Below are 27,697 nucleotides of genomic sequence, written 5' to 3'. Positions count from 1 at the left end.
GATGGTAAATTTTTTCTCCTTTCCAAGATGGCTATGGCTCTGTGTTCACAGCAGTTCTTCCTCAAACATTTCTAAATCCCAAGTTGTGCTTAGGAGCTGGTTTTTATCGTTGCTACTTTTATCGATTTTTCTTTTTTTTTCCCTTTTGTTTTTGAGCAAAGCTTCTTACGGTCAAATAAGATCCAATCTCACTAGAACTACCACAGAACAGTTCTTGTAATGATCCAGGCTAAAACAGCCCCCTAATTTCAGAAGCCTCCCTATCTGATGGTGCTGGTGAGCCTGCACATCAAGCGCAGGGGTGAAATGCCTCAGAGGTTAACGGTGGGCAGGAAAAAACAACGGGAAAGGTGATGGTGAGGGGTTCATTTTTTCCTCCCTCAGGATCTCTGCTGTTTGTTGCTCTGAAATCCTTCCTTCCAAGGCGTGTGTGCAGGATACGACCCTGTTTGTTATCCCAGTGAGCCGGGCTGTGGGGGCTGATGTGTTCAACTCCCGGACCCAGGGGTGAGAGCCCAGGTTGGGAAGCGCTGGATCCGAGGCAGAGGAGTTTGAGCCCTTTCTCTAGAGGAGTTTGCCACCTACTGATTTGCAGGTTCCTTCTACCTCCTGCCAAGAGAAGTTGAGAGGAGGGGAAAGCTGAGAATTCAGGAGTGGGTGTGGGAATTGCCCGTAGAGACCCCAGCTAGGACCCTCGGGGGGACCAGCTGGGGCGAGGGGAGGGGAGATGCGGTACCCAGTTGCTGAGCTCTAACTGGGAGAAGGGGAGTGAGCTGGGGGGGGGGGGAGGGGGTGGAGGGGGGAGCGCCTGGTGCGTGCGTGTGCGTGTTGTGTGTGGCGGGGGAGGGATGTGGATGAGGAGCGGGCTCTTTCCTTTTCCCGGGGCTGGGTTAATCCCGGTGCCAGGCGGGGCTCGGCAGCAGTCTGGGCGCTGGATCGCGAACGGAGGGGAGGCGAGAGGGGCGGCTAAAGAGAGCAGAGCGGGGGAAAAATCAAATCTATGCTCGGAGCTGGGCTTCTTTTTCGCCAATGCAAAAGGGAATATGCAGCACATTTTTGCCTTCTTCTGCACCGGTTTCCTAGGGGCGGTGTTAGGGGCCAATTTCCCCAACAACATCCAGATAGGTGAGTGGGGAGCTCAGGGGTGTTTGGGAGTGAACGTTCCACGGCGAGTGGGTAGGGGTGGAGAAGTGGGGGGGGGGGGGGGGGGGGGGAACACGGACCCGTTCCTGTGCTCGGAAAGGCAAAATGTGTGCGTGGTTTTGCGTGAAAGAGAGAGGGGGTGAGCGGCGAGGGCTGGATTTGTGCGTTGGTACTGGCATTGGGAGTGCTGAGATCTCTCAATTTGGCTTTGGGGGAGGGGGAGATCGGGAATAAATGCCTGCACACACACCAACACAGAGGGAGAAAAGTGCCTCCGAAATGGAGGAAGCACAGAGAAAATATCTGTTTCTTGCTCTGAGAAATGCCTGGGCTGCCATTGTGCGTTGCTGCATTTGCAAAATCAGCGGTGGCATTATACATTTTGGTGAGGATGCTCTCATCTGTAGGTAACTGGGACGAGAGGTAACAAACAGGCGCTCTCTGTTGTTGTTGCTAAAGAATAAGGGCAGAGCTATTGGAGGAAGATTTTGCACTGAAGTCTTTTCATTTCATGCTCCTTGCTTCCCCTGCGCACCAGTAGTGCCTGTTCGATTCCTTTCTCCCTTCCTCTAACTTCTCAGAGCTCCTCTCTCTCCCTCCCTTCCCAGGTTTATTATTACTGTCCCATTGATCTTTACAGATGATGATTCGTAACCAGGTCCCAAATTCTTTTCCCTTGCACGCCGGTTCTCTTTCCCACCTTCCTTCTTTTTACAATGCCAATCAATTGCTAATCCACCAAGTTCAGGCAACTCCAGCCTGACTCCAGCTGCACAATCGGTGCTTTTATGGCTGTTGATGCTGCATCCCTGTCTCCCTCCCTTTCTGCCTCCCCTTTACCGCAAATTAATGTAACATCCTAAATTTTTTTTTTCCCTTTCATAAACACATGAAATAGCTTAGCTCTGCTACTAGCATCTTATTCCTCTGACACCCGTGATTAGGCTGGGGGAGGAGTGGGGGATATCAACGCACAAATAGCCCTTTCCACACAACAAGGAGATGCTCTCCGTACTAAAGATGTGCAAAGTGCCGTTGGTAGCCGGTCCTTTCATATTTGTTTCTTCCCCAAGCCATCTGCCCTGGAGGGGTGGGTACTGACACTTTCTACTTCTTTAATTTTAACCCTACTTTGTTGCTAAGTGCTTTGTTTCCCTACTTGTAAAATGCCAATAACAGTGCTCCCTTTAAATGCGTACGGATTATAAAACAGCCTCAATTTAATAGCATCGTTCTGGTGGCTGTGAAGGGATTTGCCGCAAGCCAAGTTTCCTGCTGGGGGAGCAGCAGGAAACTTTTCCTAGGGCCGGGTTATCGCAGCACTTTGTTCCAGGTGTGTCGGGGAAGAAAGGTTCTGGGCCTGGGTCCAGTCTGGTCCCAGTTCCTATTGTATTTGCGTCATCCTGTGGTTTTGGGCTTCTCTGCAATTCTGCTCAGATTGATCGCTTTGAAGGTGAAGCCTTTGATTTCCTGCCCTCTTTGAGTTTGACCACTGTCACCTGTTAAATTTAGGATTATTCCACACAGCAAACTCCCAGTGGCAGCAGGTGTTTGGCTATGGGTCCCATGTTGCTCTGGCTCTCGCAGCCCTGTCCCCATCCTCCCAGCGCTGTGCTTGTCCGGTCAGGCTCAGCCAGTCTGCCCCGTAGTATGGGGGAACCCCTGCACCCATTCTGGAGCAAACCCCTTCTCTTAGCAGAGCTTAAACTGAGCCTAATTACAAGTGAGAGGAGGAGGAAGACAGACTTATTCCTCCTTTATAGAGGTAACATTGGCAGCACTTCCATTTCTCTCCCTTAAAGTTCTGGAGGGTGAGGAGGTTGAGCCAAACCCTATGGTTCACCCCAACCCCGCAGGCTGCCAGACCCAGGGATGCATCAGGGCTCCTACACCTGGCCCAGGCATTACACGATGCACAGGCTGGAAAGGTTTTCTGCTCCCAGCCTGTCCACAGCAGGCACAAACCCCTTGGCTCTTGGGTGCTGGAGGGTTTTGGAGCATGGAGGCTCTCCCTGTAACCTCTGCTTGCAGGAATATTTTGGACTGAAGAGGTTGCTGATATGGCTGTGCTGAAGACCTTTCTTCTTGTTGTTCTGTTTTTCTCCCCAGGGGGGTTATTTCCTAATCAACAGTCCCAGGAACATGCGGCTTTTAGGTTTGCATTGTCTCAGCTCACGGAACCCCCTAAGCTCCTTCCCCAGATCGACATTGTGAACATTAGCGACAGCTTTGAGATGACATACACCTGTAAGTAGCGGCGTTTGCCGTGTGCTCTCTTACTTTGCTTTCTTTATTCCTGACTGGCATTTTTTTGTGTCTTCAATATGAGACATCTCGCTCCAAACGTGCAACTCCTCTAAGATCCATGCAAGGCAACCCCAAACACAGGGCAAAGGGTTTCTGAATCATTTTGGTTTGTGCTAAGATATAGAGATGAGTTAGTGCTGCAGTTATTGAGCAGTTATTGTCTTGCATTTTCTCTTTCATTGCTTCCAAAGTGGTATAAACCCTCAATTTATTTCCTCTTGTTTCCCTAACCTCTGCCCGACTCGTTATGTTGAGGTTTCGTTCCCATATTTCCTAGAGCCGTGATGTACAACAAAGACATCCCTTTCCACCCACGGGGTGCACAGAAGTCTCTGTTTAGTGTGAACAACTTCTTCTCCAGCCCCAGTTTAGCCATCTGTCCTTGTAATTTAAGAAAGACCTAGCAGAAAACAGTGGCTTGGTTCAAGTGGAGTCTGGATCCACACTAAGGAGTATTCCTAATAGTAGCAGAGAGGTAAGAGAGTTCTAGTTTCAAGAACCAGCAAAATAATTTCTTCTAAAAACAAGCATTAAAGACTGAATTTGCACCACAGAGTCGATCCTGGGATATATTTGTACCCTGCTCAAGCACAGTACGTTAGCTGTGCTGTTCTTGTTATATGTTATAGTTGGGAAAAGAAAAAACTGGCTTGCCAGGTAATGCCAAGATTAGCAGCAACAAATAAGACCAGGAGGGAACCAGAGGAAAACAAAAACTGTAACACAGCCCCGCGGTTGCAGCAGGGGCTGTTGCAGTTTTTGCTTCCCTCGGAGCGAGCGGTGCTGTGCACGAGGGGCTCGCGCTGCCGGGATGCGATGCATCAAGAATTTCTCGGTTCAACCTGGTGTCAGACAGTGCTTTCACTCTCTGAGCCTGCGTGTGTGTGAGGACTGTCAGGAAGGACTGGAGGAGCCCTTTCCTCTGTAGAGCCTGTTGGATTGTTCTTGGCTTACATCAGTAGTGTCCTTTTGATTCACCAAAGCATCCTCTCTGCAGTTTAGTGGTGTGGAGAGTGGGGTAGAGGTGGACACAAGCTGTTCTCTCTGCTAAGAAATACACAGAAGGGAAAAATGCTTTCCTGCAAAAAGAACCCAGGAATGTACAGGAGGAGAATTAATAAGGCTCTTGGAAGAAAGGAAAAAAAAAAAAGTTGTGATTTTTTTTCTGTTGGGGGGTTTGCAAATGCAAGATTGCAGGAATTTCCTGGCAAATAGGACACAAGAGAGAGGTAGTAATTTGGCCACACTGTCACTGGGGTGTCTAGTGACACATCTACAGATTTTCTGTTTTCCTTAATATCCCTCTATTTGCCAACTACAAGGTTTCCATCAAGGAAGAGCAACTCTTTCGACTCAATCCAATGGCACTTCCTTGGCAGGAAAATGAGACAAATAGAAGAAAAAGACAGACCTTGTATCTATCAAGGGAAAGCATCACCCACCTGGGGTAAAGTTGCTGACTGTGGCTGAGGATGAGCTATTTCAGTGCTGGTAGCAGGAAGAAAGCAGAAATGGCAAGAATATCGCTAGAATAAATTCTCCATCTGCGCATAGTTTTCCCTCCCTTTCTATGCTGCCACTAATGATTTTGTTTACAGCATTAACGTTGATAGCAAGACCACGGTACTAGATATGCTGCAGAAAACTGTCTTTAGTACCAGAGGGGTGGGGGTGGTCTCACAAAAGCTGAATGGAAGGAAGACAGCCTCCCAAAGGATGTTCTATTTGAGCTCTATGTAGGGCACATTGTCCTAGATCAGACCAGCAGAGCACTCGCACAGTCCGACTTCACTTGTCCTCATTTTTCTTTTCTTATAATTAAAAACTTCCTAAGTTCTTCTAGAGTATGGAAGGCAGCATTTGTTTTTTAGGCACGAAAGAAGGTGTTATTCCATGTACCCTGGAGGGAAGAAAAACCCAAGTAAAAAAAAAAAAAAACCCAGGCTGTTAGGAGACCTGGTTTTAGGAGACTCTAGGGCTGGAGTGAAACTTTTGCCAGGAATTATCTCCTTCCTCATCTTCCAGCAAATTCACTACCCAGTTGTCAAGACTAGATATCAACAGAAATATGTGTTTACTTACAGAGAATAAAAACCCTGCCCACGCAATGGTCCTTATCTTCTGAGAAAAGACTGGCCACGCTCCCCGTTAAAAGTACCAGTTTTTGTTCCCATGGAGATAGAGAACACAGCATTTCCTTGTCACTGGCGCTACCTGTTTCTCCGCTTAAGTCAAGGGTGTTTGGACTCTGTTAAACCTGGTACTACTCCTATCAGGGTCTCCAGCAGGACATCTGAGGAAGACTAGTAGGTCCCAGCCCCATGGCAAGTCCTGCCTCGTGCTAGGGTCCGGCCTCCTGTGCTAAATGTACGTGCCTGAAGCAGCATCATTCAAAATATAGAATATTTATTAAGAATCTGTGGCGGTGGCAGAAGCAAAAAGCCTTGCTGGGCATCTTGCAGGGTGATGCTGAAGTGGCAGGATGAACTGCAGCAAAATGACAGCACCCTGTCTAAGGAGATGGTATGCAAAATGTATCGCAGCATCGACTGTGACACCGTCTACCTCTGCCTGACATATATCTGCTCACCAGTTAGGATGAGCAAGCTTTGGTGTGACAGCAGGTGAATTTACAGTATGAGAGGCACGCATTTGTGCACAGGTGTCAGCGATAGGGAGCCGTTAATGATGTGCTAGTGATGATGGTAAATTGGTAACAATAATATCCATGAAAGTGATAAATCTGTAAAATATCAGGAGGCGGCTGTTGGCACTGAGCTGTCACTGTGCCAGCCCAGCAATAACTTTCATATTTCTGATGCTTCCAGTTGTGGACTTTTTATTGTTAAATGGTGATTGTGAATACATCTGTGCAGGGCAGCACTGACCTACAAGTCCTGCGGTCTCTGTGCGTAACACATCAGTAGCTGATGATTTTAAGCAAACCATAATCATTAAGAAAGCAAAAATAGGTAGTAGATACAACGTGCGGTAAGCTCATGTTTCATGTGTGTGGTTGATGCTAATGTTGTTGCATCACTGAAACATGGGTACATCTCAATAACTGAAATATCTCCCTGAATTCATTCCATCCCACAGAATAGATGGTAATGAACAGGCTCTGTGTTTGCAGCTCAGAGCCTGATGTGGCTTAGCAATACGAAAATACGCACCTGCTGCTTTGAGGGTTCTTACCTAAAGGTTAGGAGACTTAATATTTTTGTGCTGTTTCTTTGAAGGCCAAAGCAGTTGTTTAGAGGGAAGGAGAATTTAGGAGTCCTTCCTTCAGCAGAAGCTTGCAGCAGTGCTGGGTTGACTATAAATGATGGTATGGCGTAGCTGGAAGGTTTGCCTAGTGACGTAGCAGAGCAAAACCCTTCTGATCAGCTTTAAAGACATATTCACGGGTTCTGTCTTCAGCCATGTTTGGAAAAGTGCTTTACAGGCTCCACACAGTCGCTAGCAAACTCTGCATTGCTGGCTGTGCTCAGGGCAGACCTAATGCGGTAGGGGATGGATGCTGCAGGTCAGAGCTGAGAGATGTGGGAAGAGGGATGCTCTGTGCCGGATGCGAGGGCACAGGAGGACTGAAGGTTCGAGAGACCTGCAAATTGCTATCCCTGGGAGGTCTGCAGTGGACAGGAGCACCATGTCCTGTTGGCAGCAAAAGGATGAGAGACTTGAGACAATCAGTGCTGGGAGTAGTTTTCTTTTATTCTTCGTCTCAGCCTCGGTTCATGCACATGTAATGCACATCCCCATCCTGTGCATAGCCCAGCTCCTTGGGGGATATGAGTTATTTCAGCCACAGCTCCATAGCTTTATTTAATTTGTGGTGCAGAGACTCCTGCTTTCAGCCTCTGGCCAGAGTCCCCAGGTGAGCCCGGGCAGTGTCAGGCAGAAGGTGCTGGTTGCTCTTGCTGCCCGGGGAAGACGATGGCTCAGCGACAGATTGCCCTGGCAGTGACCTGGGGGATGTGCCCTGTTGAGTGGTGCTCGCAGAAGGTGAGTCACCAGCTTGGTAAATCTGTCCCTGAAAAACTCAGGCTACTTTGCAGGGATGACCAGCAACTGAGAAACCTCATGTAGCTTGGCCAGTGCGGCCGTCGGCTTTTGTGAGCGGTTAGGTGCTGGGCTATGGAGAAGAGACGTTCAGGACCTGCATGCTGAAACAGAGGTCCGCACAGGACAGCAGCAGGATTTTGCAGCTGCAATAAAACTTGGGAAGAGGCTGAAAAACAATGAATTATTTATCTCTCTCCTTCCCTGTATCCACAGCTACAGGTACTGTGGGGTCCTCGTACTGAGTGCAGGCTGTGGGTGCTACTAGAATATCAACAGCTGAATCTGTTCTGCGTATTAGAAAATGAACATGTAATCTGGAGTCTGTTCATATTTTATAAAGGCCTCCCAGCACCAATTAGAGAGAGATTTATAGCAATCACTCACTCTGTGCTTATGTTCTTATCAATAGCAGCAAGCTTAGATCCAGATCAGCTATGAAATGAAGTATTTCTTTTTCTTGGATACTTACGTATATAGATAGAGTATTTCTGGAGATTGCTTTTTATCTCTTAAATTACCTCGCAGAGACAGGAAGGAATAGGCAAATGCTTGAATGTTCTCAAACGAGGATCTAAATTTGGTTTAATTAAGCAATTATTGCATGTTGAATTTAAAGGAAGCTTCTTTGTTGACAAACATACGATGGTCGCCATTTCTTGGAAAGGTATTGCTGTAATTATTCCAGCAGCAATCAATTAAAATGCAATTTTTATAATTAAACTTCCACAGTCTAAATAAGCCCAGCCCTGTAATAGTATGTAACTGTTGTGGTGTTGGTAGACTTGTTTTTATTTCCGCAGTTTCAGAAATCTCATGTAAACGCTTTGGGATTTTTTTCTTCCCTGCAGAGCTCAGGATGCTAGCTATGACTATTTAATGTGAGTTAAGCCAACAGAAACATGGATTTAATGATCAGATGCAGTCTGATTAATACAACATAGGTACTACAAGGAAGTACATCTCCTTAGATTTTGTAATTGGAAAAGATGTGATGCAGGCAGATGAATCACAGAGCATCAATTCACGTTAGTTCACATTAAGGTTAAGGATGCTCGGCTTCTGGCAGGGATGGGCTGTAGCTTTCTAGTAAGTGCATGTTTGTTTAGTGAGATGTCAGCACCTTGCAGAGTCAGGTCCAGCCCTACGGACGGTGCTGACAGGTGAAATCCTGCTGAACAGGAGGGATAGGGTCCTGGAGGTGACGCCAGCCTTCTGTGCCCAGGTTTCTGCAGGGGGGATGGGGTGGGCGCTGGGTGCCCGGCAGTTGCACCCGCCGCTGAAGAAGGTGGGAGCTTGTCCCGTATGCTTTCTCCAAGAAGGAAAAGCATTTAAAGCACGAGTGCTGAGCCATTTTCTCAGGTATAGCTGCCAGGACAGGGTGGGTTATCCATGCCTTCATGGATCTGGGCATGTGGGCCAATGTCATCAGCAGGGACACTGGTGGGGCTCCACTGACATTTGGCAAAGACTGCCCTGCTGAGAGGCTGGTGGGGCTCATGAGGTGTCAGGAGTGGATTTATCCCAGTCTTGTGTGTCCATTTCTTTTCAAAGTGGACAGGGACGTTTATTCTTTATGTCACTGTTTTTGTGTATTTAATTTTTTTATCCTGGGCTGTGGGAGCAGTGCCTGGGGAGAAAAGCTGATATGACGCAATTAGGGAAAATCAGAGAAATAAGGGGGATTTCACACCTGCAAATCTATCTGCTCATCTGGAAAGGATCCCAAATACTCACTGGTGACAGGCAAAAAAAAAGTGAAGTAAAATTTGGGCTCTGCAGCAGGCAGAAAAGGGATTTGAGAAGCAGTGAGCAGCAGAGGCCAGACCTGTCCATTGTGCGACAGTCACAGTTTCCACTCACAGCTTATCCTTTCTTCTCTAAAAATAAAGCTTTTTCACGTGAATAGGGATCCTACTAAGCCAGAAACACACAGGCTTTATTTTTTGGCATATTAGCAAGGTGAGAGTGGAAATCTTCATGTGGCTGCGAGGAAGGCAGTGTGGGGAAGTGCGCTGTTCCTTTCCAAAACTCTGGTGGGAATTTTAGATGATATATACATTTATATTTCCCTTAATAGGGTTAGGGCCCCAAAGGCAACAGTGGAAATGCAAACTGTCCCGGTTAGCTTCAGTAACACGTGGAGCTCAGAGCGAACACAAAATCAACATGCTCCTGAAAGAGGCAATAAGTCAGGGAGACTTTAATATTCTGCAGATACAAATTCTCCGGGGTGCAGTATTAACACAAATCTGAAGACAAAGACGCATTCATTTCAACTGCATTCCTTTAAAGAGAGATGGGGTTTTACTTTTCTGCTTTAAGTTGTGTAGGACTGAATCAGGATAACGTTTTTCCCATGAAAAGTGCCACCTGGTAGAACATAGGGTGCCCTTTGGGAGCTTACAAGGACTCCTGAGAAGTCAAGTATTAGGCAGGATGCAGAAGAAGGGCCGAACCGAGCCATTAGCAATCCACCATCATCGCAGCAAAAAAAAAAAAAATTTCAAAATAATATGGAATGATTAGAATAATAACAGCATGCTATCCGGCAGAGCCTGTTCCCTGCTCACCTGCTGAACCGATCGCTCATTAGCTTACACAGTAACGAGTCTCTAGTTGATTTTCTCATGCTGCCCTTTAGCAGCCAGACCCACTTGTTCCCTCTGGGGCATTCTTAAAAAAACCACACACACCTCAACAAGACAAAAGAACAAAAAAATCCCCAGCGGTGTTATTCTTTTTATTAATGTATTTCAGTGATTTTCCCTATTCTCTGTGAACTACACCCTTGCCAACCCTCGTGCAGGGTTGCAGTTCAGGGGGAGACGTGCTTATGCGTTGCAGGGCTGATTGATCCCTTGGGGAAGGAGCAGCGAGAGGCAATGAAGAGGCGAGTAAATTGCCACATCTTGGCTTCTTCGAGAGAGGGTCTTTTCATTCTTTGATTTTATTTGTTTTTGACAGGGTGGAGGAGTGCAAGAGAAAACAACTGATGTCTAAGATTGAGATGTAACACGCAGCTGATGGCAGGGTTCTCGTGTAGATATAGCGTATGTGTCGGCATCTCTCTGTGCTATAGAAGTCTTGGCTTTGATTTAATAAGCGAGGTCCTGTAACTATGCCAATAGAGACGAAGTGGGAGGGAGATGAAAGGTTGAGTGCTGGAGGGTCGGGGGAGAGATACAGAAGCTGCTCTGGATGCAGCATGGAGGGATCTCACAGGAAAGGGAGGGCTATTTCTCACCTCCCCGCCCTCCCAAACACTTTGCTTTGATCTTTGCTAGCAATGAGTTTCAACGAGCAAAAGGCATCAGTGACTACATGATTCAGATGTGGTTTTTCTCCTGCTGGCCTGCCGATATCCCCTGAGTGCCCTGAGCCTTCTTAGTTTTCCTTCCATGTAGCACCCACACCCCGCTCAGTGCCGCCGTGAGGAGGAAGATGATGATGTTGCTATTCTGGCAGGGGAGCAGCAGGAAATAAATTACCAGCAGGCGTGGGAGCTTGAGAGAGCACAGGGAAGTGAAGTCCAACAGAGAGCACACAGGGATGGAGAAACACTGGGTCAGGAGCCCCGGCGTGGGAAAGGTCAGCCTTGCGCAGTATATGAACTGCGTGATAAGCGTGTGCCGTTCATGAGTGGCTCATTGCATGATGCACCTGAGGGAGATGGGACTGTTTGGCCAGGAAAAAGGGAGACATGGCAAGTGCTGAGATGTAGACTACGGCAGGGTGAAGGTTAGCAGAAGAGGAGGCTCTTGTCGGAACACACATGGCAGGGGAGGAGCAGGGGTGACCACCCGATGGGTGTCAAGCAGGGACCCAGGTCAGCAGGGAAATGGGAGCAGGCCTGGGCCGCCAGCGCTGTGCTGGCAAAGGGCTGGAGCAGCCAGCGGAGCCGCAGCTGGGAAAGAGGCCTGGCCTGCAGGGAGTTCAGGAGAATTGTCTTTGTGCGGAGGGTGATTAATGTCTTTAATGAACTAGCAAAGGAAGTAATAGAAAGCCAAACCACATACGACCGCGGTGGGGGAAGGGGCCGAGGGGACCTTGCCATTGCAGGCGAGGACGGGGAAGCGAGCTGCGGCACAGCCCATGCAGCGATGCTGTTTCCAGTTCACTGTCCCAGAAAAACAGTCGGGCACAGCAGCTGTCCCTAGTCCATCCCAAGCAAAGGCAAAGTGGAGTGCATTTCACAGATTTAATTGCAGTTAATTCAGTCTTCCAGCCTGTCCTGGTTCTGGGGTCTTTCCTGCACAGCTCGTTATGGCTGTGCCAACCAAAACCCACCATCTGCAGCTTCAGGGTGTGGGGGTGGTAACCTGGGAGTCCCCATGCTCCTCCCCTGTGGGGACAGCAAAGGAGAGAGGCTTTGGGGAGAGCAGAGCCTTGCTGGAGGCTGGGACCTGTGTTAGCCTAGGCTGACGGATGTTGAGAGTCGTCACTTGTTTGGGAACCTCTGAGAAGTGCGTGGATGAAGTCAGGCAGATTTCTAACATTGAGTCATCTGTATCATAACATCCTCCACCTTAGCAGCCTTGTGTGCCAGACTCAGCAGAGACTTCGGGGGGAGCAGATACCAGGGCCTCTCCTGAACCCGCAGAGCCCCGCACGGTCAGAGGGCTTGTAGGAGGATGCCCATTCGCAGTTACGGACCAGAAAACCAGCCCTTTATGTTCCCAGACATGTTTATGTGCTAATAATTATGGGGGACAGCGACAGCCCCCCGGGTAGGAGGTGAGAGAACTGCATTTCCACCCTTGCTCCCAGAGCAACCACGCACCTTCAGAGATGAGCCCTTCCCCAAAAATCCCGTATCACCTCTTGTTCTGGAGTAACTAGCACTAGTTGGGGATACAGGCTTGCTTTGTCAAAGAGGAAACTGTCGTTCAAGCATCATCACAGTTTTACTGAGGTTTAACAGTCACACTGAAATAGGAAAATGAACACACTGCACCTCAGGTAGCACCTGTCTGTTGAGAGACCATTCCCAAACTTCTCTTCCTTGGGGATCTTTAGCCCAGCAAAGCTTGTTCTCAATTGAAGTCCTTACGTCTGTCATCAGTACAAATGCTGGAGGCACTGTCCCCTAATTAAACTTTTCTTTCCTCTCCAAAGCGCCAGGTAAAGCAACAGAATTGTGTGCTTATCAGGCCAGTTCTGCTTTGCCAGATGTCTGGAGGGACCAAGCAAGAAAGAGGAACAAGGAAGCCCAGGCTTGACCCAGGGTGCTCATGCTATGCCCCTGCTTACGTGCCTTATCAGCATCCTTAAGCAGCAGGTCCTCAGTCCTTAAAGCATGAAGAAGGGAATTTGTCCTCTCCAACTTTTCTGGTTAAGGATTAGTTGCCCTCATCTACGCTACTCATCATTGTTACCTCTGTGATCAGCAGAGACCTTTCCAGTGAGCAACCCTTTTGAACTTAGACACTCACACGGGAGGAATTGCCCTCCGGAGGTGCCTGCTTATCTCCCTTGTCGATACGGGAAGCCAGGGCGACAAACTTGGATTAGGCAGCTTACCGTGAGACCTTGAGAGGTTGGTGAGATGAACCCTCCCCAAAGTGTCTGCAGCTTATTATGTCCTCGCGCTAATTCCTCAATACTCTGCTGAAGGTGATACTTCAGTGGCACCAAACATTTTCCTGCTCTCCCTGCGAGCAGCCTGTAAGGACTTTGATAAAAGCAGGCGTTGCATTGCAAACAGGCAGTGAAGAAAATGCGTTTGTGACAGAAACTGCTCTTCTCAAGTTCACCTTCTGTATTTTGGTACAGCACTGCAGTGGTCCCTCAAGGCCTGCCATTGTCCTGAGATGTGCTCTCAGCCTCTTGGCCTCTTCTCTTTCTCACTTTTCACGGGCTCACTGCTGGCAGTAGTGTTTGCAGTGCTCCAACAACAATGCCTGGGTTTGCTTTTGCTCTCTTTTCTTTAAGCAGATCTCTTTCTGTGGATACGCTCCTGGCTGCTGCTGCCTTTCCCTAGGAGTAGGCTCCGGGGGATCATAGAGTCGGTATCATCAGGGGAGGAATGCCTTCACATGCTAACTGTAGCATTTTCAAAATAGTACCCGGGGATTTGACTGAGCAATCCCCACCAGCTCTAATGGGAAAAGCACAGCTGAGCCCTGCGTGGCACTGGAACAAACAATCTTGTGAGCTTTTTGGGGAGGGAAAAAAAAAAAAAAGCTGTTTGCACCCCCCCCCAAAAAAAGTCATTTTTAAAGTAGCATCCTTCAGCAGCAGAGCCAAATCAGACCCAAAACCCTGGATTAAAACACACCTGAAAATGCTGTGGGTACCCTGAACCTCACCCTGCTCTGGTCCTGTGTTGTGATTGCCATTTGATAGCAATCTCAGGAATTTGATAGCAATGTGCATTCAGGCTTCCTCTTCCAAGCCTATCTCAGGAAGGAAAGTAGAACTGTGAATCCAAACTAGCAAGCTGAGCAGGGCAACTTAACTTTAAAAACAAAGGAAAAAAAGTAAATCGTCCCCCTTGGCTCCCCAGGCTGCGTGGTTGAAATCTAGAGCAGTGTCATGGAGGGTATTGGGGTCAAGATGATTGAGGTACAGCAGCATCCTTTGGTGGGACTGCTGGAGCCCTTGATGAAGGTGTCCTTGTCTCAGTGCTGTCTGCGTTAAGCAGTGGTGGGGCTGCAGCCAGAGGAATGGGGTGTGTTTCTGTAGGACTACAGGAGCTCATGACCGCTCATGTCCAGAGGTGCTGTGGAGGCGCAGAGGGCAGGGGTGAGATTTGCAGTGTTTTTCCTGGCCATCCTTGCCTGCAGCCAACGCAGTGAATTATTTCAACAACATAAAATTTACTTTAAAAAAAGGCTCCGTCAAAAGGAAATCACGCTTAACAGTCTCCCTTCAGCCACGGGAGAGCAGCAAGCAGGCAGGCACAGGAGGCTGCCTTCCCATCCCTTGCTGTCTGCGTGTTCTGTGGTTTTGGCATTGCGAAAACGGGAAGCAGCTGTAAGCCCTTTGGATCACAAATGGATCTGGGAGTCTGCTACCTCTGCTAACAACTCATTTATTATCTGGGAGCAGACAGTTTCCTCTGAGCCAGCGCAATCTATCATTTCTTAAAGATGCTGTGCGAGATTTGAAGAATTTGCTTTAAGAGCGAGCACCTGGAGGCCAGCAGTGAGTCCATCTTTGGGAAGAAATCTCCTGCCTTACTAGAATTTATTTTTCCTAGCTTCAGCATGGGTACCACTGCCCAGGGCAGGCAGGGAGGGGGATGTGCAGCAGAGGTATTCTTTCCTTTGAAAAGTTCGAGAGCATCCCTGCTCTGAAAAATTCCTTAAGAGAAATGAGGGCCCCTTGCTTCTCTCTCTGTGCCCAAAATACTGATGAAGGCAGGGTTAAGAGGCTATTCCAGCCCCCTTTCTTGAAACCCATATATGTAACTCCAGGCAGGCTAAGTCTGCCACACACAATATCCCACCCACAATCAGCACCCGCTGCTGCCAGGCCTGGATTTCATGCTGTTTCAGCACAGCGCCAGTTCCTCCGCCACTTCAGCCCGTTTGCTCCCCCAAAGTGTGGGGTTACACAGGGGGAAAGGGGCTGTGGGGCCACGCTGCACCCAGAGACCTGCAGCCAAAGCACCTCTGCCAAAGGGCACTTGCCTGTCATTTTGCCTGATGCACCAGGTGAGGGTCCAGGCGAGGGTCCCATGGGGTCTCCTGTGTAGATGTTGGGTGATTTGATGGGAGCACTCCAAATCCAACCCTCCTTTGCTATAGAGTGCAGTGAGGTGATGAAAGCCCATGTTAATTATGCCCCTTGCAGTAGCTATGAGCTCACACTGATGTTTTTGGCTGATGTTATCTCCTCGCTGCTCAAAATCCTGGGCTCCCAATGTGCTTTAAGGGAATTTGTTGTCAGAGTCAGCAGGAGAGAGGGCAAGATGTGCTGGTGTGTGCAGCAGCATTGGACCAGGGATGGGGTACCCCCAGATGATGGAGCACCGTGACCCTCTGCAGCTATTTTTCTCAGTTTTCATCTTTAGTTGCTTGATGTGGTTTAACCTTTCTTCCTTTAAGTTGCACTCATGAATTATTCTAAGCAAAGCCAGCATTTGTCTTAATTTTGGTTTGTTGTTTAAACACCTTTTCAGTGTGAAGGGCAATCAGGGCTACACATCGGTTTCCTGGATTGCGGCTCAAGCCCTTTCTAAAGCAGCCTCACTTGATCCGAAGGCGCTCGAGGGGGATGTTGTAGTCTGTGATCCCGTTGCTGCTGCTGTTACCTTTCCTGTGGATTTTGCCCAGCAACGCTGTGCTCCACCCCGATTTTGACTCGTTCTTCCCTTCCCTGCAGCAGGGTTTTCCTCTTGGCTGTTCAGTCCCGTCTGTGCCTGTAACTGTTGGAAGCCTCATACTTAAGGTGTCACGACCATCTCATGGCTGTCGTGATCCCTGCTGTTCGCCTGTTGCATCTCCATGTTGTCATAAGTTTAGTAAGCTCTCAACATTATACCAAATATTTAACCATTTTTTACCAAATATTTGGGGTCTGGTTGTAAGCTTAGGCCTGTAAGTACCAAAAATTGGATCTTTAAAGGCATTACATGTTTACTGGTTCCTCCAGGAGCATCAGTACCAAAAGTGATGTAGTGTGTTCTAAGTGGTACTAAGTGTCCCTGCGGGTCTGGTTTGAGCATAGCACAAACAGGATTGATGGCTTTTTATTTTTATTTTATCCAAACCATTCCATTTTTTTTTTTTTGGATGAAAGAACAAGCCAAAAGCAGGATTACAGCTCAATGTTTTTGGTTTTTGTTTTCTTTTTTTTTTATTATTTTTTTAATGGGAAGCATGCATTTCTGCTCTTCTGTCCTGTGGTGATGCTGTTGTCTGCTGCAGAGCAGGCTCTAACGGCAGCTAAACCAGGATCGCTCCCACGGTCTGCTCTCCTCCTGCCCACGCACGGGTGAGGTGGTGCTTACCCCATCTCTGGTTGTTTCTGGCATACAAGAGGAAAGGAGGGTGCTGGGTGCTCCCAGCCTGGCTGTGCTGTGGTGGAGGGTGCAGGTCTTGCATTGCTGCACTCAGCTCCTTCTTTCTGGACTGATTTGGCACGGTGCTGTGGGAGATGATCCCCTTCCACAGATCCTCATATCTCCCGAGGAGGGATCTTGCATGGGTCTCACACCTTGTTTTGTGATTTGTCAGAGGAGTCTCCTGCCAAGATCAGACGACTTAGGAGCTCTAATGGCTTCCTTGTGGCATTTCTTTTCTCAGGAAGTGTGAGGGGGAAAAAAATGTGCAAATGTGCAAAAAAAAAATGATACTAAGACATCAATTGTAAAAAAGAAAAAGTATTGAAAGCGGTGTCTTGAGAAGGAAAAAAAAAAGTAAATTGAGTTTTAGGCAAGTTGTAGAATCAGGGACAGATGATAAATGGGAACTGAAAGCTCTTGGCAAGTGCGTTAGAGGCAGCCTCTAACATGTTCTTTAAACCAACATTTGTTGCAGTTTGGCCCCATCCACAGACAGCAGCTAAAGCACGCAGTGAAATGCCTCCTCTGGTCCTGTGTCCCATCGCTCTAACCTTGGGGCTGTGCAATGGGGGAAGGCACCTACATGAAAACGAACAAAATATGAGGTCCTCAAAGAGCAGCACCTGACGCATTGGACCCTGTAGGCTTTTCTGCAAGGAATCTAACCACTTTTCTGCGAGAACTAATCACTTTTCAGACATGTCCTAAAGTTAACAAAAACTTTGACTTCAAGTCTCAAATGACCTACCTGTGCCTTTGAGACCTTGGCTGTGTCAGTAGCTTTTTCTCTTTCTTATGTGTAAGTGCATATGAAGGGTGGCTTTAGGGGGAAGTTACAGGGTTTTTCAGATAATCTCCCATCTTGATGGCTATTGTTTTGCCTTTTCTTTTTTTCTTTATTTTTTCTTTTTTTTCCTTCTTTTTTTTTTTTTTTTTCAGTAAGACTGGACGGAGTGGGGGTAGTGGTAAGGGCTGATATTGAGGTACCACTGAAGCCACGCTGGGAATATCTGGAGCTCCCTCTCATTCAGCAGCATCCATTTAGCTAGAAAGGGCTGGGTGCTCAGAAGGCAGGATGTGCTTTCTGTGACTGCTAGGGCTGATAAATGAGTGGAGAGAGTACTTGCCCATAGGAGAGTGCATGGCTTTGCATTTCTGACCAGTCCTTTATTGGCCTCACTTTCTTGCTTAGGCTCATGTTTACAGGCCCTGCTCCTCCCAATGAATCTGATCCCCCTTTGGGAGGGTCCACAGATCCCTGGCAAGTGGGGATGGCCAGCTGGCTGGTACCCAGAGTTCTCCTGTGTTTGCTGGCACATGAGCAACAGGGGATGACGTCTGGGAAGTGATGGGGGAACTACTCCTCTTCTCCTGGAAGTGTCAGGCAGCATATGGGTAAAGGCCACGTAGGTGCTTGAGTGGGTGAACAGAGACTACCTCTGCATGTAGAATCCTCAGGAACATTTTCCCTCAAGCAGACTTTGCCATGGAACAGCCCAGCAAAGTGCCAAGGTGCCACGCTGAGTGGCTGTGGTCCATATTATTCACCATCTGTTCTCCCATCGCTGTCATGACAGCAGGAAAATGTCCTTCATGTTGGCAGTGTAGGCTCATTCATCTCCGCTTCCCAAGTGATAAGAGCATGATTCACCTGCTTATCTCAGTCTTCGTCTTCCTCTCCAGACGTGGTGCTGGGGCTCGGCCCATATGGCTGGCCAGCTTGGCTGATGCCCTTCTCACCGTGCCACCTTGCCAGAGGTGGGACAAGCATAGTGCTGCGGGTGAACGCTGACATGACTAAGCCACTTCAGAAGAGGAGGGACTGAACCAGCTTTCCTTCTCCCCACTGCCCACAGGGAAGTGTTTAATCTCCTGATGGGAAGAAATTTGCGGAGATGCATTTAAAACACTAACCCCTGCATGGAGGACGATGGCTCCTCTCGATTTCACCTTTGTGTAGCACCAGGCCACCTCGCAGTGGGTGAAGCTTTTCAGCTTAGCTAATGTGCCCTTAATTTTCTCTTTTTTGGTTGTCAAGGCCTGAAGAAAGATTATCGATAACCCTCAATTGAGCAAAGCCTTTCTTCTGTACACAGACTTTTTTAGGAAAAAAAAAGTTGGAGACTGCAGATCCTCTGCTTGTCTGAGCCAAGCCTGACACCCCGTTAGAGTTAGGTCTTTGTTAGATAAAAAGCTAGTGGGCAAGTGGCCTGCTCCCTCTCCATGTCTTTCAAGCTTCCTCTCCACTCCACGTAAGGAAGGCAGTTTGGGGGCACTTCCCTCCCAAAGCGTTTGACTGGTGGTGACTGGAAACGCACGAGGCCTTTGAGAAGTCTGTCCAGGCCTTGGGAGGGAGGACCAGGGACCATCCTTGACTTAGACAGTGTTAAGGAGGTCTCACATTAAAGCAACTGACCACCAATTCCTTTGGGTTTGCTTCTCCAGAGTCAGCCCCTTCCATCACCAAAAGGCTAGATGCAGCCCAGTCCAAGTTTCGCAGCAGACCCAAGGCAGATGTGCTGGAGACATTGCAAATGAGGAGAAATGTATGTTCTGTTTTGTTTTCCCTACTGTGATTTAGTAGCAACGATCGTGGTGAGGCCAGGAGTTTTCCAGTCTGAGCTTGGCAGAGAAAAGGAGAAAATGTCTAACTACTGCAAAAATTATAATTATTGTTAGGCATTTCTGTAGTGCTCTCAAAGTATGAAGTGAGTTCTGGGAGGGCTGTAGATAAATGCTTTTTCCCAGGAATGTCGCCAGGTTGGACGCTGGCACGTGCAGTTGTACTTCCCACCGTGACTACCTTCTCAGATGCAATCAATAACAAAAATAACTATGGAGACAGTCAGATGCGCTGAAAAGTCAATATGCCTGATACGATGTCCTCATCATCCTTATGTGGGAAAGCAGCCTCTTACTGCCTATAAAACTTTTTATTTTCTGAGGCTATTAGAGGTTGCTGTGTAGGGGGGGGCATTAGCCTTATTTAAATGCCCAAAATATTTATTGAGGACATGCTTCCTCTATATTCACTCATGATAGGATGCCCCAAATCCAGTGACACTAATTAGCTACTTAAACTTTTTTCTTTCTCTTTTTTTTTCCTCCCCCCCAGCTATGACCAAATCTCTCTGGATTTAGCAGCACAGCAAAGATTTAACAGAAAGTTTAAATGGGAAAGGCGTACGAGAGGAGAAATCGTAGGATAAGATTCTCTGCCTGTTAACTGATGGCATTTATAAATTATAGCTGAGAGATGTCATATCAGTGGAAATGGAAAACAGCTTAGTGGATTATAAAAATACCCTCCATAAACCATTTTAATGCCTAATTTTTTTTAAATCTCTTATGGTAGGTGTCATAAAAGTGAATTCTAGTAGAAAGGATAAAAATTTTCCCTCGGTAAACTGGCTAGCTGGTGATTAGAGGCTGTCAGGGAGAACAAACTCTTGATGAGTCTGAGGTGCTGCAGTCTGGCTGAAGACAGCAGGCTCCCATTTCTAGGGAGGCGAGTTTGCTTGCGGGCGAAGCGGATTCAAACGCGCAGGGCAAATATGACCACAGCAAAGTGTTCTCCCATCCCAGTGCAGCTTCTCTCAGCCAGGAGGAGGGGAAGGCTGAGGAGCGAGCAGTGGGGGCAGAGTCGTGGGGCAGGGGCTACCTCAGGGGCTGTTTTGGGGCAGAACCTGAAAGGAAATGACAGAGGGACGGCAGCTCAGCAGGGGAGAACAGGGGTTGCTGGAAACTGCAGCTGTGGATGTGAGATAGGACGGTGAAAAAAGATGCTTGTGGGATGTCTTGGAAGGAGCCATGAGGTGGTGATGGACAGAAAGTCACATTTTGGTGTCTGCTACGCTGCAGTGATTCTGGTTCCACCACTTTCTCAGGTATCAAGAATATTTGAAATTAAACTTGCAAGAAAAGAGAGCACGCAAGCTGCAGCTCTGGTCTGCCCTATGAAACAGGTATTTAGTTGCCCAGTGACCAATGTTTGCTGGTGGATGCAATTTCAGAGAGGTTGCTACTCCAGGTTTCCGTGCTCGCTTCTCCGTGGCCCCTGGGCGCTTTCTGTCTGCTCCTGTGCCTCATTTTGAAAAGCACAGCCAAGGCTCAATTCTGGGTTAAGATATTTAAGGATGCAATGTTTTGCGGTACATTTCCAAGCTGCTTGCGTAGGAAAGGGTAAATGACCTACCTCTCTCTGTCCTTTCATAGTCTGGTTCCCGGGATGCATTCAAAGGCACCTGTTCTCTCGCTGCCTTTGAAGGCTTTGTGTCGGTTCTCCCCATAGATCCGTGTACCATAGGCCTCTTTTATGTCCTGCCCATATTATTTTTTTTTTTTTTTCCAGAGGAAGAAATCTGCATGTGGGATAGAAATGGTATTCACTTTCCCCACGTGAGCTCCCAGCAGAGCCGCGTTTGCGGTGTGTCACTGGGGCTGCGTCAGGCTGGTTCCGCAGGGAGGCAAGGTTTAGTGTAAGGACCCTAGCCGAGCCCCTTACAGCACCGGTGCGGGAAAGGCAATTTACCAAATTAAATTGCACAATATAGGATGTTGAGCAGCCTGCTTCTGGGTCCTGTTCTCTGCAAGGGACTTTGTCGTGACATGAGCTAAAGGGATGAGTAACAGCCTTCAAATTGAAAGTATATAAAAAAAAAATCTGATACAGAATAATCCAAAGGCAACCTGCACCCAAGTTCCCTAAGCTCCAGTTGGGTTGGGAGCGTGTTTTCAGTCACAGAGAGATGAGCTGTCTTGCCTCTGGGCATTTTCTGTTCTCTTGTGTAAACCAACCAAGGGCTGACTATAAAAGGAACTGGAGGGAAAAATGGGATTTATCTGGCCCCTTTCCTTCCTTTCCCATCACTTTTTTCCTGTAGATGGCACAAGTGTGAGTCTCTTCATCTGTCTGCCTTGCACTAAAAAGCACTCAGAGGGGAAGAGATCGTACGGATGCTTGATTCATATATGGATTTTAGTGGGAAAAAAAATCAAAAGAAAAGGTAGGAAGGGTCTTCTGATTACGAAGCGTTCTTATTTGAAACCGGGCATATTATTCAGAGACAATACTGGAGCAGTGACTTCTGCGATTTTATAGTGTCACAGTATTTGGAGTTTGTGCGAGCAATTTGTTCTCTGTAGACAGGTTATGCTCTGGGAGACTATTTTCACTTTTATAGAATTTCCAGCCCAGATCTCTTGGAGGCATGAGCAGACTGCACGCTAAACCTTTACAAACCAGACAGCAAATAGGTAGATTATGCAATTTATTAGCACTGTTAAGCCCATCAGGTGTTTATTAAAAATCAGAGCCGCTGGTTTTGTCAGGCAGCATTGCTGTGCCCATGTAATACCCCAGCAGAGCAGCTCGGAGCGGAGGAGAAGCAGCTGCTACTGGGGCTTTCAGAACCCCTTTTGGCTTGTCATCCCCCAGTAACAGCAATAAACACCCATGGGCTTCGCACATCCAAACTGATACACGATACCCACTACTGCACAAATTCTCTACTTGCTGCCACGTTTTTGTCAGTGGCAAGTACACGCAGTTGGTTGCAAAGTAATTCTTTGCATATTCCCATGGGTGCCAACAAGCCAAATGGGAATTCCTTTACTACCTGTTTGTGGGGAAGGGTTCCAAAACGATCGTCTGGGCTATCCATTTTCGAGGACTGGAAAAAGAAAATGAAGCTATATTGTCTAGAATTTCGGTATAATTTTTTTTGTTGGATTTTTTTTTTTTTCCTGCTGAGTGCCTGCTGTTCCCACAAGAGGCATAGCACCAGGTTTAACCACGTGTTCACATTATACATCAACATGCAGAGATATTACCAGAGATTCTCCAGTGTGGGGAACAGGTATAGGCAGGGAGTTAATAATCAGATTTCAGCAAAACGGCAGCATGGGAGCTGAGCTCCCATTGGATGCAGTATTCCTTTACGTGGATGAATCTCGTCCTCCCTCCTTTGTCATAACCATACACAAGGATTCTTTCTGTTATTACTCAGGCTTGTCTTTCCTGTTATAAACCCCTGAAACAAAACCAGGGGAAATTAAATGGTGAAACTTTACATGGCAGAGTAACTAATTCCCTTTGTTTTTCATACATTTCATTTGAATGGCTGTCTTAGAAAAGCTCTCCCACAGGACAACTCCATCCCTTGAAATTCGCGAGGGATTTGAAAGTCAAATAAATAGTCCACCTGCTAATTAGGTGGGAACTGACTGTATTTATTGCTGGGAGGAGAAACCTTTTGAGTGAAAAAAGGAAAAATCTCACCTAGACAAGGGAGGGGATTTTGCCAGCGTGAGTGCAAACATCCATCTGTCTCTCCCAGCCAAACTAGAACAGAACAGACCACTGACGGTTACTTTTGATGAGGATTTTTCAAAGGTGTTATTGGACCATGCCCTGTGGGGAGGGCTTGCCTTGCGTCCCCCATATGAGCAGGAAAGCCGAAAGGAAAGTGAGCAGCAATAGAGACACTAAGATGTACTGAGGTCCCAGCAGAGGAGTTACGTGCAGAGTAAAATCGGAGAGAAAGCCTTGAGGAGTTTATATAATGTCAATCAGTTGTAAGTCCTGGCCTTCATCCCTCTTCAGACCTGGGATAAACATAGACCAGCGCGTCTTTAATTTGACTTACAGCTTTATTGCCACCATCCTTAGAGCCGCTGTACATTGGAGTCCTTGTGTACGTTGTCTTTTCTTGCCTGTGCATTTTTCTAGGATGGAATTTGGACATTTCTGCAGAAATCACTTTCTGGGTTGGGCTCAGCTCCTGTGCCGACACCTCTGCTGTCACGGCTGCACTGGCATAGAGAGTCCAGGCATGGGGTACAGCAGGCTCAACAGCACACACTTGGTTATTGGGGAGTGCGCGTGTACTCATCCCAGACGTGTCCAAGCTCTGTTAATGCATCTAAATCCTGAGCAGCACTGCTATTCAAGTCCTGAGCATCCTTTTGCATATACTGGTGCAGTTCAGTGTGATCTTGCAGTACTGACTCCAAAGGAAGGACAAAAGCAGGTAATCAAAAAAGGACAACATTCTCCTTATTTGAGGCTTCCAGTGTAGTGGCCTCCAGTTTGATTTATGCTTTAGTGATGGTTGTTTTTTGGTTTTTTTTCTATATTCTGTGGACAGCCCTCTGTCTGTCTCCCACTTAGAAATGTGCTCTCCATAAGTGCTCCAAGCAAAAATGATGTCTGCTGGAGTCTGCAGACAGCCTGGGGAAAAAAAAAAGCGCTCTCAGAAGCATGATCCACATCCTAGCCCTCCCTCTCCCCACACACTCATCACTGTATCTTCTCCCAGCGGAGCAATGCTGGAGCCTAAGATATCACTCTAAATGTCAGTCATTTAACTACTAGTTATTTTAGCAAATAAGAGTGGGACTGTCTCCCTGGGGTTGACTGAAAATTGTTAAAGGAGGAAAAAAAAGGCAAGAAAGAAAAGAAAAGAAAAGGAGAAGAGAGAGAGAAAAGCACAGAAAGGACAGAGGGAAGCACCAGGCAGAAAGACTCGTGATACCAGGATCTGAGAGAGACGGAGTCAGAAGGCAGTGTCCCAGTGACATTAATAGGCTGTTCCCCACCGAGGGGTTCAGGGAACAATAATGATGTACCTAATTTACCCAGTCTCACCCTCAAGCCTGTGTTTCGGCTTGGGTCTCTGATTCTCCAGCTGTGTGGGCAGCAGCTCTGCCACCCTCTGCACTTTGCCAGTCTGGCGCCAGCCCAATGGTTTGGAAGGAGCCGTTCCCTGAGATGGAAGGGTGCTCCTGTGTTTAGCAGATGGCAAAGAGCTGCTAAATAATGCTGTGAGAAGGGCCAGAATGCTCTTTCCTTTTGACTCATGTCTTGTTCCACATCTCCTCCTTCTTTCATGTTCCTGATTCCAATTAACCCTTGGTGGAACAGAAATGGAACTGATATCTACTTATTGCCTGGAACAATTGGCAGGTTTTCTCTTGGAGAATCACTTCAGCTCCATGTGTTGGCAATGCAGGTTTTCTCTACGTGTAGATAATGTTCAGGGTGTATTAATATGCTGTCATCTGGTTCTTCTCATGAGTTGTATTTGTTGCATTCCCTGAGACTCTGGTGGTTCTGGCATTGAGGGCTGTATGAGTTTTAAATCTGGAGTGTGTCCATGCATGACTTAGAAACTCACTTTGGAGAACATTTGAGGAAGGAAAAAGCAATTCTCCAGTTAGAAGAGCAGTGTTGGTGCTGGCATAGAACCCACAGAGCAGAAAATACCTCCCAGAAAGCCTTGTTCTCGTCCAGAATTAATCGGAACAGTCCTTTGAAAGTGTATATCGAATATGGATATCCTCTGTTACATCAGCTAATAGACTCGGAGCTTTTGATGGCACCCCTCCAAGTAACCAGGAACAGAATTGGCCCCCTGCCTAGGGATTCCAAACCTGACCACAGGCAATCATCAGGAATCGTGTGTTTTTCTGATGACAAACATGGAAAACCCACTGGAGAAAAAAAAAACCACCCACAAAAATACAAACAACAAAACAAAGCCAAACCCTCCAACTACCCTCCCCCCCCAAATCACTGGAAAATAAAAACTGAATTATTATCTTTAAGATATCTGTATTTCTATTTAAAAGGCACACCAAAATTGTAACTGTATAGAAGATAAACCAAATGTCTGCGTTTTGTGTGAACAGTCCGTTTACAATGATAAATGCCTCCTGTTAGCATCGCATCTGCCTGTCATTCTGAACATGGATGAGGGAGGGCAATCAAAGTGAATTTGTGCTAGGAGTCTATGTAATAGCCATTAGAAAAAAAAAAAACGCCTGACAATTAAGCGTAGTAGCCCCTCGAAAGCTTAATCATCGTTTAAACTAAGTACAAAGGAGGAAATCAAACATTTTGTAAGAGTTGGAGGCTTTTTCTAAGAAACAAGCCAAAGCAGACTCACTACTTTGCTTCAAGGCTGTTCTGGGTAGATGAGAGCAAACTACTGCAAGTCAGACAAGAAGATATTTCACGCTGTTGTCCATCAGGGTTTTGGCTTTCAGTATGCTGCTCTAATAGATTAAAAAAAAAAAAGAATTCTTTTTCTCCCAGAAATAATGAAGGGCCCATTTACATGTAGAAGATCAGATTTAAAAGGAGGCTCAAGTTTGCTCTAAGACTTGCATCTTATTTTTCATACTGTGCTTGTATGCATAAAAAAACCAGGTTGGACGTAGCTGGTAATGAATTAACCTTTACTCTTTCATACGATTTTATCCATCAGGCTTGAGCATGCAGAGCATGTTTGTGAAGAAATATCTGACAATCCCATGCTGTGTAATACAAATGCCAGGTGATAAATGTCCTTTTTTGGTGGTGTTACTAGCCATTAGCTATAGAGGTGGCAACGCTTTTGAACATAACATGGGAATACAAAAGCTCAACCAAAGGCTGAGCTACCTGGTGTGCTGTCTCTGATAATGAAGCATAACAGGCACTTTAGGGAAAAAGTGCCTGTAAGGTACTACTGTAAGGTATGCTATCGATAATGTAAAGTTTCCTCTGCTAGCCTTTGCATCCACAGTATCTTGTATAATAGCTAGCAGTGGAGCAACCCCCTGAATCTGAGATTTGTAATCATTTCATGTGTTCATTTACACTGAGGCTCATCTGGCACAGAATTCCAGGGCTTATTACTGTGCCACTTAGGAAAATACCTCTTTTGTTTTAAATTTACTGCCTGATCACTTCCGTGTGTTCCTCTAAATCTTGGCTTATGAGAAATAAGGAACAGTGATTTCTTATTCACCTTTCCAAACCCTTCCTGATTTTATGGGTCTCCATTGGCCCCCGGCAGTCATCTCTTTTTAAGCTGCACAGTCCCAGTCCCCTTGTGTCTGTATGCCCGAAGTCATCCACGGCCCTGAACGTTGTTTTAACCTTTTTGATGCATTTTCACACTCTGCAGTATCCACTGGGACACGGGCAAGGGTTTTATCTGTTCTTTTGCCCTTTCATGGGATGGAAAATCTCTGTCCTTACACTTTGCAGGGCTTGCTGTGTGCTACAAGTTCCTTGTGGTCCTAATTTTGATTAGCGCACAATTTGTAGCTCCAGGATCTGATCAAATGGGTACGTAAATGGAGACAGATGCCTCTTGTGGCACCTGTAATGGACTGTTTCAGCCATTAGATCTGGAGAAATCATTTTTCCAAGGCCGCCTTCTCTCCAGGGGGAGAATTGTTGCATTATTTATGGCTGCTATTTCCTCTGTAAACTCTTGTCTCATGATTACAGCCTGTCACACCTTCCCCCCTCAGCTCCCTCCTCCAATTCTCTTGCACTTTCATGTTTCTTATTCCTCTGCAAAGCTAAAGGTGTGTCTCTTTGAAGTCCTCAGGGAGGAAGTATCCTGTCATGACAGGAACATGGAGCACCAACGGACTCTGTGTCTGGCGAATGAGGCGGTGCTCCCCTTTCTGCATACGCATTTCCCATCAGCAACAGAGCTGATTTTACTTTCAAGTTAAAATAAAAGTACATCCACCCATCTCCCCTCACTGATAGCCAAAGGGAGCGATTTGGTAGCTAGTTTGAATATCTTGTATCACAATAGTCTATTGCTTCAATTTTTATGCCGTGGGGGAGTAATTCAGATAACTTGGACCGGCTTCATCCTGGACATAACAAGAATAAGAACTTTAAAAGTCTCCTTGGATTACCTTAGCCCCTTGCATGGTTTCTTAGTAAGTAATTGTTTCAGAAAATAGTAGTAATGGCAAAATATGCCCCTAATGGGAGAGCATTATATTTTCCATGTCTTTGTTATATATAATGTCTGTGTGCATTTAAATGAGTAGCATCAGCATAGAGCCAAAAGATATTAAGTAGAAAAATAAGTATTTGGGGAGTATCTGATGAATGAAAATAAGATCATTTGGAGGATCTGACCTTGCAAATATTTAAGCACAAAACTGTTTTCATAACCTTACTCGAGACATTTCTGTACTGGGGCTGTGGGATGTTAGGTACAAGACCATCTTTTCTCTGTGGCAGTGTCCCAAGCCATCCTTCCAGTCTTATCTGAGCTCTGTTCCTTGCTTTAATAATGAAACAAATTCATTATTTGTTAAAAATAGAGAGGAAGCAGTATTACAGGAATGAGAAGGGATTGAGAAGTAATTTTC

General features: G+C 46.8%; 1 protein-coding gene across 2 annotated transcripts in view; it reads left to right on the top strand.

Moving 5' to 3' along the window:
* Window positions 1-1,009: 1,009 nt before the first annotated feature.
* Window positions 1,010-27,697, top strand: part of GRIA1 (glutamate ionotropic receptor AMPA type subunit 1) — a 126,055-nt gene continuing 99,367 nt past the window's right edge. For both annotated transcript variants that reach the window (XM_086758569.1, XM_086758568.1), the window contains exons 1-2: window positions 1,010-1,125; window positions 3,253-3,390. In XM_086758569.1, coding sequence (XP_086614695.1) covers window positions 1,044-1,125; window positions 3,253-3,390 — 220 coding nt within the window. In that variant the 5' untranslated portion in view covers window positions 1,010-1,043. The remainder of the gene's footprint in view (window positions 1,126-3,252; window positions 3,391-27,697) is intronic.

Source organism: Chlamydotis macqueenii, chromosome 14, assembly GCF_036417535.1.
Source record: "Chlamydotis macqueenii isolate bChlMac1 chromosome 14, bChlMac1.mat, whole genome shotgun sequence".
Classification (NCBI taxonomy): Eukaryota; Metazoa; Chordata; class Aves; order Otidiformes; family Otididae; genus Chlamydotis; species Chlamydotis macqueenii.
This window is presented reverse-complemented; position numbering and strand designations above follow the sequence as displayed.